Below are 11,486 nucleotides of genomic sequence, written 5' to 3'. Positions count from 1 at the left end.
TTTTGCACTAAGTTCTGTAAAATTAATTTGTTGTTTGACAGAAAACCTACTGATACTTATGGGAGGCATGGATTACCAGTGACAGCCTGCTGGTGCTGAATGCAAACTATTTTGTTTCAAGTAGCACAAGGAAGAGACCTGTGAGTGGAGCCCTGCAGCATGGCCACGAAAAGCCGAGCACATAGACCGGGCACATGGTATGGGTTCTCCAGCAGGTAAGCAAAGATGATTTCCTTCCCTGTCCACATAGAGTTTATTGACTAGGAGTGGGGAACAGAGTCACTCATGGCTGGGTGTATACAGCATCCAACTCGTCCCTCTCCTGGGAAGCATGGTTCCTGCTACAGTCCTGCTGGCTAGCAGGAGACAAATCCTTCTTATTACATTCTTCCACATGTAATAAGGCTCCAGTGCTCAGTGTGAGGGAAGGTTTCAAAGCTGGAGCTCAATACACTGATTATGATATGTAAGGAAATGAGTTTGAGGCACCCCAGTGCTAACCTAGGTTGGAGACCAGTCATTGCAGACATGACAGTCCAATGCACCTGGTGGGATGTAAACTGTCTTGGTTCTACTACTGTTAATTCCAGCAGTGTCTGGCCATGGACATGTCTGACCCTACTCTGCCCAGCAGCAGAGCAGGACACTGCTGCAGGATCAATCTGCTCACAGAGATTACTGAAGAAAGGGTTCTCAGCAGTCCCTCCACTCATCTGCTTCCTCAGTGATCTGTCTTCTCCAGCTTACATGCATGTTTGTTCAGCTCCTACTTCAAAACCCCATGGGGTCTTGCTGGTCTCATGCCCAACTCAGACAATCCTCTGCAGTTCTCTGCTACCTTTATTTACCATTTTAAGGTATTTTTTCTTAGTGTCTTATCTACACCTTTCTCACTGTATGTTAAGACTGTGTATTGTTGTCCTACTCACCCATGTTAAGAAAGGCTGTCTTCCTTTGTATGTCATTTACACACCTCTTTTTTTCTAGGGGAAAAATAAATAAAAGTGCCTCACCCATTTCAGTCTTTTTATGCTAGCTGCATTATCTAGACCCTCTGATTCTAACCACTATGCAGCAAGTTTGCTCTGTCTTGAAGTGCCATGCCTGACAGAAGTCAGTCCTTGGGCTGGTATCTTAACCTGCCATGACCAAAATGGAATTTTGGGTAATACTCCACTTTGCATACACTGCTGTATTGTCTGGTTTCTTTTACTACAGCTTTTCTGTCTCGTGTTCAGCTTGGGAGCTTCACTGCAGCCTCTCTTCCCAGTCAGTTCCTGGCCTTCAATCTGCATTGTTGCTACAGGGAGTTTTTTCATCCAGCTCCCATATGTTTCCAAATTTTGCTGTTTCACCTTTTTCTCTTCCCATGGTCCCAAATATCCTACATTCTCTGTGCTTTAACTCACTGTCTTGCAACTGCACACAACAGACATCTACCACAGCAAAAGCCAGGCTAGACATCCGCAGGACAGGGCAGCTGCTGTAGTCAGAGAGAAAGCCGGAAATGCTCCCCACACAAACACGTGATTTGATGCTTGCAATATTCACTGCCACAGAGGACACAGTCTACTGCCAGGCTTCTGTGGATTCACCCAAGCACTTGCATAAGTTACCAACTTTGCTTAAACATTTCACCCTTAGCTCCCCAAAACATTTCAGGCTCAATAGTACATACATGACTTTGAAAAAAATCCATGAAGGAGTCCCAAGATAAAACAGAGTTGGCTGAGGTCAATTAACCTCATAGAAACAACTCAGCATGGACTCCTGGCTGATTCAACTCCAGTTACAGTAGCCACACACCTTCATTTTAGAGGGAAGAGTTACAGAACACTCAGTAATTTCACATGAGAATACCACCTTAAATTGCACACTGGCAACCTGAAGACATCTACATGTACATGTATATCTCTTAAACACACTGCTGTCCATGATACTGTGTATCAGTGTATACTGTATATATAAATTATAACTATTCCATTATCATAGAATCATAGAATAGCTTGGTTAGGTTTGGAATGGACCTTAAAGGTCCTATAATTCCAACCCCCCTGCCATGGGCAAGGACACCTCCCCCCAGTCCAGGCTGTCCCCAGCCCCATCCAGCCTGGCCTTGGGCACTGTCAGGGATGGGGCAGCCACAGCTCCTCTGGGCAGCCTGGGCCTGGGCCTCACCCCCTCAGAGTAGAGAAGTTCTTCCTAATACCTAATCAAAACCCACCCTCTTTTAGTTTCAAGCCCTTAACCCTTGTCCTATCCCTACAGTCCCTGACAAAGAGTCACTCCCCAGCCTTCCTGAAGCCCCCTTTAGGTATTGGAAAGTTGTTACAAGGTCTCCCCAGAGCCTTCTCTTCTCTAGGATGAACAACCCCAACTCCCTCAGCCTGTCTTCATAGGAGAGGTGCTCCAGCCCTTCATTATCTCTGTGGCCTCCTCTGGACTCCCTTCTGTATCTTTTTGCTGGGGGCCCCAGAGCTGAGTGCAGGGCTCCACGTGGGGTCTCACGAGAGCAGAGCAGAGGGGGACAATCCACTCCCTCACCCTGCTGCCCACGCTGCTGTTGGTGCAGCCCAGGGTACGGGTGGCTTTCTGGGCTGCAAGCACACATGGCTGGTTCATGGTGAGGTTCTCATCAACCACCACCCCCAGGGCCTTCTCCTCAGGGCTGCTCTCAATCCATTCTCTGCCCAGCCTGTATCTGTGCTTGGGATTGCCCCAGCTCAGATGCAGGGCCTTGCACGTGGCCTTGTTGAACCTCATGAGGTTCTCACAGGCCTACCTCTCAGGCCTGCCCAGGCATCCTCCCCTTCCTGACAGCATGTCAGCCACAACACAGAGCTTGCTGGTTTTGGCAAACTTGGTGAGGGTGCACTCAGTTCCACTGTCCACGTCACTGACAAAGATGTTAAATAATACTGGTCCTGGTATTAGCCCCTGAGGAACACCACTTGTTGGTGGTCTCAATTTGGACATTGACGTGCTGACTGCAACTCTCTGAGAGGTGCATCCAGACAATTCCTTATCCACTGACTCGTCCATTCATGTCTCTACAATTTACAGAGAAGGATGTTGAGTGGGACAGCATCAAATGCTTTGCACAACTCCAGGTAGATGACATCAGTTGCTCTTCTCTTCTTAATTAATTAAATTACAAAATATTTAAACATAAATATACAAAGAAAAAAAATAATGTGTATAGCAGCCTTCATTACTAGCATGTCAGTATTAATATTTTTATACTTTTATACTTTGAGTATAAAAGTGTTGAGTGTTTTTAACACGTAAAATCGTTCCATTGCCAGTCACCTGACACTGCTAACACATCAGCACAATAGGCCATTGCATAATGCCTGGATGAAGTGTACATTGCACTTCCTAGTAGCTTTCTTAGCAAATGAGGAACTGAATATCAGAGTGAGGGTATTCAGAGGCAGAGACTCAGAGATCTCCATGGGGAATGTCTCAAGAGGCATGCTACCCATTTGAGTACCAGAGAAACATTCCTCTGGTGTTCATGGTTAACAGTGACTGTCTGCTTCCTTTTACAACACACAACACAGCATCTGTAAAGCCAGTCATAAACAGACTGAGGACTCATCTCCCTCTCTTAGATGCTATTACAGTTTGCCAGTTTTTCCTTTGTCTCTTGGACACTGTTGGAAACACAGCTGCTTCAGTTTTGTGGGAATGAAACAGAAAACTCCCTGTTCTTGATGTTCTTCATGGTGGACCTGAAAAGCCTCCAGAGCATAGACACAACATTGTACAGTGAATAGAATGATGAGGCCACAATTTCACTGAGTCATTTTTACCTTAGACCAAAAGCAAGCCAAGCCAAACCAACCAACCAATCAACCAACCAACCAACCAACCAACCAAAACCACTACTGAATATTTGCTTCAAAAACAGTAAAGAAAATAATTCTGGGGGATTCCCTAAAATATACCTAACCACAGCTAAGAGCAGTTCTCTATTCTGTTTTCATACTTAGGTGTTTTCTAATTATCTCTGGAGGCAGAACAACCAGTAATATGAAATATTCTGAGACAAGTCATACAGTCACCCTTAGGGCACTGTTGATGTACAGGCCTATTACATACTCCCAGACAGTGGTAACTCCTGATGTCTGAGCCATCCATCTTCTGCAGAATTTCCTGTGGGAATACCCTACACTTCTGTCCAAAGAAGTGCTAGGGGACAGAATTGTAAGGACACAGTCTCCTGAGCTTTTACTCACCTCACGATGACTTTGCTGGCCATGTCATTAAACTGACGCATCAGAAAAGTTGGAGTTGACCTCAATACTTAATCCAAAACAACTCTTCTTCCCTATCTACCAGTCTGCATGCTGTTATAGTTCAAGGCTGCTGGAGACTTCTGTTCAAATGCATCAGTGAACTCATAAGTAAAAAGGGATGCAAAACACAACAGATGGGTTGAGTTTCAACGTTCGGGGCAAGCCTTATTAGGAGTGGATTTATTTATTTTTTTAAATTAGGGCTAAATGTGATTTATTTTTTAAATAACAAAACAAAGTTTTCAATCAAGTGATGGATGAATTTAAGCAAAAATAAATTTAAGTTGCCAAGAAGGATGCACTTAGGCAAAATTGGGCATTAGCTTCCCAAGTATTATGTAAGTTTAGGTCTGTTCCAAACACCTCAGAGGAACTGATACAGCCATTGAAGTTCTAGTGTTTTTGGTGGGGACCTTGCCATAAAAAAAGCTGATGAATTCAAGGAGTGTGAAATAGCACTGGCAGAAAGACTGACCCCATTTTTTTCTAGTGAAGTTACCCTTCAGCTGTCTCCTCCTCAGACACAGCCTTGCATTTGTACAAGTTACAAATTCCTTCTAATTTTGAAACACAAGAGTAGCCAAAGGCCCATTTCTTAGTAAGCAGTAAGACATGACATGTACGTTTGTGAAAATGTGCTGTTAGTTACTATCTCTTGATTAGCAAAAGTGGTGTCATAGTATAGTACACGTCACACATCAGTAACAGATAGGTCATATCTTATTGGAAACCAGAAAATTTATTGTCAAGGATGATATATTTCCACATCAAGAAAGAGAAGCAGATACCGTCTTAGGTAGTTCTGCTTGCCAATGCAAGACAACCTAGAACAAACCAACATTTATTGGATATCTCTCATGTAAAGGTTTATTTGGATTATTAATTTGATCAAACATTTACTGTTACAAAGCTTTTAACAACATAACTGTTCAACTCCAGAGTACAAAAATAACTGTCTTACAAAAATTAAATTACTAAATTTTAGCACATTTATGTCTGGAATCAAATACACTTTTCATGCTCTGCTCTCATTTCTGCAGAAACAACTTTCACACCAAGGGGAGCAAGGACATATTTGAAATGTAAACTCTGTTCTCTTTTCTCAGCTGCTTTCTCCTGCTGTGCTGACTAGTCAGCAACGACAGGGAATGGGCTCACTCAGACATCACCTGTGCTTGGCACCCAGTTCTGTGGCACTGATGGTGGTAGACTTCTGGCATCACACTGTGAAGTGGGGACTGGCATGTCCCAAATTGCGAGGCTACAAGTTCACAGAACCTTTTCAGGAGGGACAGAACTGGAGTGCTGAGAATGTACTCAGCTGTGCGTTGGAGGGGACTGAGTGACTGAGGAGAACATCCATATCCCCCTGTGTCTGTACTGACTCCCCCTAATGCGAAAGCCTCTCTGCAGCATCAGGTCTGAGGGACTGCACTGCTGAGAAGCAGATCCTGCTCTGACGGGTAAAGCAATATCTCACCAGTAAATAAAATAAGCCTACCAAACCCTGCACGAGCACCCTTCCTCCTTCCCACCCCCTCCCATTAGAAGCAAACAAAATAAAATTACAGCCTACCCTGGGATTGCTGAAAAGTGAGTCATTCCAGACACGAGCATTAAAACCCCCTGACAAGTGAACAGTTCACGACAGACAAAGCATCCCTTTTGGGAACAGAGATGGATGCTTCTTGTGTGACTTGTACCTGGGCATGACCACCCAGATTCAGACATATTTTAATTTGTTTTTTAAAGAGGGACTAAAATAAACAACAGGCAGAGCCAGAGCTAGTAAACAGCAGTGCTGCCCATCTACTTCCTCATCAGTAGACGGATTTCTGTTTAGACTTTTTCCTCCTCTGTTTTATGAGGAATAAATTCTCATCGATATCAGGACCAGCATCTTTCTGTTTTTTCCTTTTCTTCTTCCTTTTAGCAGCTTCCAGAAACTCCTGGGAATACTCTGTCTTGCTGCCATGTGCCTGGAAAATGGACTTGTGATGTTTTTTGCGGCCCTTAGATGTCTGCTTTTCATACCCCCTAGGGAAGTCTTCCTCCATCTTGTGGCCCCTATCAACATCTCTTCTGTGTTTCTTTGCTCTGTGTTTGTCTGCCTGGGACTTCCTTGTCTTTCTGTGATGCTCATGATCTTTGTTATGTTTACCATGTTCTTTACAAGGCTTTTTCTTTTTCTTATGGCTGTATCCCCCATGTTTTTCTTCCTGCCATGGTATCTCTGACTGTAGTGGCAGAAGGCCGGCTTCTTGTAGTTCTGTAAAACAGATCATCTTATTTCAGAAAAGCTAAAACCTAGTGCCCGAGCCATCAGAACTTTCTCTGGGTATAGAGTCAGTACAGCCACCTGTTTTCTCTGACAAATTTTTTTCATGGTGTTTCTTTTTTCTGTCAACAGACAAGAATCTTAACAAATTACAGTCTAATCCCGCTAGATTATCACAACTTTAATATTAGTGGATTTTTAGAATTGAACCATTTGACAACACTCACACTCACTTAGTTACTTTGACACAATAAATTTCCATGACAGACAGGTGAATAAAGTCAAAATTCTTTTACTACCCCAGACTACATTTTCAAATTCCTATAGCTTTTCCCAAATCACAAAAATAATCCTGCAGTATTTCAGAAAGTAGCAAGCACAAAAGAAAATATTTAAAAGAACTGAAAACCAAACAGATCTCCCCAAACATGCCATACCTGCAATCTTTCTTTTTAATCTGTTTGCTCTCCTCTTGATATCGCATTCGTCATCATAGTAGTGGATGAATGGAGAAGTGGGGAACATGCTCCCATGCATCCGCTTTTCTAAGCACTCCTGCAAAACACATTTTAAATCACTGTAGATGTGGCTGAGTTTTAAAGGAAACGGGCTGGATTCTGCAGGTGTTGGTCTGTACCTATGGAGGATGTGGCAAACAATTCTTTAAACACTGATAATTTTAGAGTTCCAACAATCCTTCCTGCATACAAGACACATTCCATGAGACAAACCGTAGTCCTCTTGCAGCATGTGGAAGGATTCTCATGTCTTACCACAATTTATACAGACATATAGCAGTCTTAAAAGCAGGGGACTAAAAGGAGGCAAACATGAATTAAAAAGGAGGCAAATTAGGAAATGCATTGTTAGATCTCGGGAACAAGGCTATCCTGCCAATAGCTGGGCCAAGTTCCACCACCACCTGCTTTCACTGCTTCTTATTGCTCCCTCTGGTCTCACAGCACAACCACATTCCTTGTCTCTTTGAAAGCCAAACACCTCTAATTGCAGGAGAACTTTTTAAACTTATATCATTTCAGGGGAGAGTATGGGGGCATCCTTTTCATACAGCAAGAACTGCATGACTATGCTTGTTATCTGTCGTCCTTTGTAGTATCATGTCTCTTCTTCTTGGACACTGCTCAAATCTAATGAACTCTGGGTCTGGACATTCCCAAGAAACTTTCAGGAGCTTTCAGTCACCATGTCTCCACCATAAACTTTCCTTCCAGTGTTTACTACTTCTACCATACCATACCTCTAGCCCTCCCTTTCCCTGTGTGTCCTCCTGCGTCCTCCCCTTTCCTTTTCAGAGACACAATACATCAAAAATGCATTTCATGTATGTCATATTTCTCAGTTTCTATTTGCTCTTTGCTTGGCTGAAATTATATGAAGAATCATATTATTCTTTGTGGTGTCTGCAAAAAAGGTACCGTTAGATTAAGTGGCAATGGATCATCTCCACGTGCATGGAGAAGTGTGGACAAGCAAAGGCAGCTCAAAGCTGGAGCCCATGTCTGCAAGCTCCACTCCTACCAGGCTGTGAATTCAGGCTGAAAGGGACCTAGGAGAGGGTGTTCAAGTCCACCCATCACCTGATGCTGTTCTCAGTAGCTATCCATATGAGATATACATACCCTAGAAGACAGAAAATCTTTCACTGTAAACACCTTAACCACTCAGCTACAGTGGACACCCAGCATGTGCTGCAAAGAAACATCCTCTCTCACCTTTCCCAGTTCCTCCATTTACCTCTTCAGATTTAAGAGGAAAGGAAAGTAGTGAAATGACACTTGCAATACCTGTTTTATGTGAATTAAACGTAAGAGTGGCCTTTAGGAAGAGCACAAAGCTGTCTACCTTGAATAAAAGGAAGAAAATTATCCCTAAACATTGCCAAGGAGGTTACTGAAGATAACACAGATTAGCTTTACACAGGAGTATACAAAGATTTATTCTTCTTTCTGTGATATCTGTGAAATGCAGGGTTTGAGATGCTGCTTGGGCTGCAGAAATACAGCCTTTTCATTATTTTTTATGCTGTTAATTTGTTGACATTAGTGAATGAAATGCGTATACCACCAAAATCAGAACTCGTATTTTCCTTTGTTACTTCACTTCACTGAAAAATCAACTCAGCAGTGTCTGTGCGCTGCTATATCCTCCTCCTCCAAGTAAGCTGCCACTGCTGCCATACACTTTGTACTGCTAAATACTTTTGGCACAGTCTTCACCATTGGAGGTAATGTACAGAGGATGGAAAGGAGAGCCTGCTACCAACCTGCAGGAGAAAGTTATGTGTGATTGGCATATTAGGATGTGATTGCAAGGCACATCTGCAGGTACTGTATAGTTTTTTATCTCTGCTGCCTTAAAAACTTGCTGCAGCCTGAATAATGCCATAGGCTGTCGCTGATTCATTTACTTTCCCTCTTAACTTTACTGCATGAATTCAGACAGATTCTGAGCTCACTTTTCTTAGCCAGTGAGAGGTACAAATCTCAAATGCATTGCCTGTTCAGCTGGGTCACCATAAGGATGAACATACAGACCCGCTAGTCCAATTTCTTCAGCCATTTGTGTAAAGAAGGTTTAGTGATTTGAAGGCAAATACTTGGTTACCATTACATAATGCAATGTGCACCATGGATGTTTTTCTGTGAGCATATTGAAAGATCTCGTGAGTGGTTCTGCCTTTCTGTGTTATTACCAACTTCTTCATTTTCATTTAGTCATCGCCGAGGCTACTTCTGCTCCTTATATGCTAGTAAAAATACTACTTTACCTTCTTTAAACTTTGATAGCTGTAAAATGTTGACTGTGAGTCATTTTATGCCCTTACTCATTTTATACAGCTTCTACCTTTTCCATCAAAGTAATGACTATCATCTCTTCCCACATATTTACTAAGTAGTCTTTTTTGTAACCATGTATTGCTGCTTTCCTCAAATGACATTTTTTGAGAGCTTACTGAAATACTCCTTACCCATTGCCAGCAATCAGTCTCATTTTTTGTTCAAGCCTGGCAATTCAGTTGTTATCATATAAGCTCATTTTAGTGTATATACTACTAGTAATGGTTTTGTTCTGTTTTCGTTTAACAGGATTGGTTTCAGTCCTTCAAAGAGGTTTTCTCCTTCAAAAAAGAGTTTTATCAATTCAAGTCTTGAATACAACCTAGTTTGTGTGACTAGAGGTCTCACACGGTCACCAAATATGTAGCCAGTCTTAAGGAAACACCTTGCACCTGAGGTTGAAGATCTGTATTCACATATCATAGCCAAGGTAGTGCCTGTATTGCTTGCAGTGCTTACAGGTAATGTCACGCTGCTGACACATTTCTTACCTAGCTTGGATTGCAAGAGCTGCTTACTTCCTGGCTCTTCCAAGCCATCTCTGAGAACTGGAACACACCCATAATGTACGTGATGGCCTCGTATCACTCAAAGAGGAAGTAACACTAATTTTCTGGAATATTTGTGTTTGCTGGACTTACTTCATAAAAATAACTAATTTTGGTTTCAGGTATTTGCAGGTACAGAGCTACACTTATCATGATAGGAGGCTAAGCAAAGGTGATAAACATTAGGAACCAATCCTATAAGATGCAGCACACCTCCATTTTTTACTGCCCATAATGTCCACCTCCACCACGTTTTGTACCTTACAGAAGACTGACATTAAGTTCAATTCAGCTACAAATTAAGGTCCCTCAAAAGCAGGCAAATGGAAAATTCCTAAAATGGAAATTCACAGAGTTGGGTTGATTGTGGTGATTGTGGTACCTTACATGATGTAGAACATGGCAGCAAGGCACTACTATTTCACTTCATGAACCATGGAAAAAACAGGAAAAAATATAGCTCTGCTTTGTAACTGTCCATTTTCCAATGAATATTTTTTTCTCCCAACAGTCCAATTTTGACTTAGGCTTTAAAAAACAAATCAATAACCTGACATAGTAACTCTTCGTTTTCTCTATGTCTTTAAAATTAGATGTGTGAAATCACTGTACGATGGCCTCCACTGATTTCAACATTACAAACTCACAAATGTTTCATTAGAGCATCCCTTTGTATAGCATTAGCTTGACTCTTCCAGCTCCTTTCTCCAGACATGATCTATAGAAGAGTGATGAATTTCTGCTCTAGGGATGCGCTCAACACTGAGGTAGAGGTTGCTGAGACTTACATATCCAAAATGTCCTTTCCGGGAACAGTTGTAGCAGTACACTACAGCCGACTGCTCAGAGTGAGAACTGGCTGCCTTGATTGGTCCTGGTTTTGTCTGTAAGATGGAAATTGGTGAGAATTAGGTCTGGCAGTTTTCCGAATACTGAATTAAAAATAAATTAAAATTACATAAATATAATTTTATTATGTTTAAATCAATATATTCCTGCTTGCTGTTGGAATATTAAGTTTGAAAAATAATGAAGTTGCTCATATTACTGCAATTATACAGAACAATTTAACCCCGAGCATCACAAATGAGGTGGGAAGAGGCATCCTCAGTAACTGTTCTGCCTAGCCAAGTATGAGAAACCCTACTACTTTCAGTATTACATGCATTTCCTTCTCATTGGTGCCAGAGAAGCACAGAGGAGTGGTTTACGTTTCAAAGAAATTAATAATGCTTGGAAAAACTTGTTAGAGGATTTGCTTTTTTCTTTAAATCTTTATCACTACATTAATCTACTGTGAAAGCCACTGTGTTCTCCTGTATAACCTCCAGAAGAATGATAGCATTGCTTTAAAAATAGGCAGAAATGACAGAAATCTTTCAATACCTATTTTTATCAATCTGATCCCATTTGTAGGGTCACCAGATTTTGAAACCTTTCAGGCTTGGGTTTAAATACGTGTTGCAGACTCAGTTCATACTTACTCAGCAGAAGGAGGGTA

General features: G+C 41.9%; 1 protein-coding gene across 2 annotated transcripts in view; it reads right to left on the bottom strand.

Moving 5' to 3' along the window:
• Positions 1-5,154: 5,154 nt before the first annotated feature.
• Positions 5,155-11,486, bottom strand: part of ZCCHC7 (zinc finger CCHC-type containing 7) — a 116,357-nt gene continuing 110,025 nt past the window's right edge. For both annotated transcript variants that reach the window (XM_032205901.1, XM_032205902.1), the window contains 3 exons: positions 10,774-10,869; positions 7,017-7,134; positions 5,155-6,570 (listed from right to left, as the gene is read on the bottom strand). In XM_032205901.1, the coding sequence (XP_032061792.1) occupies positions 6,122-6,570; positions 7,017-7,134; positions 10,774-10,869 (663 nt within the window). In that variant the 3' untranslated portion in view covers positions 5,155-6,121. The remainder of the gene's footprint in view (positions 6,571-7,016; positions 7,135-10,773; positions 10,870-11,486) is intronic.

The sequence above is a fragment of the Aythya fuligula genome, chromosome Z (assembly GCF_009819795.1).
Source record: "Aythya fuligula isolate bAytFul2 chromosome Z, bAytFul2.pri, whole genome shotgun sequence".
Taxonomy (NCBI): Eukaryota; Metazoa; Chordata; class Aves; order Anseriformes; family Anatidae; genus Aythya; species Aythya fuligula.
The sequence above is the reverse complement of the archived record's forward strand: the minus strand, read 5'-3'. Positions and strand labels throughout refer to the sequence as shown.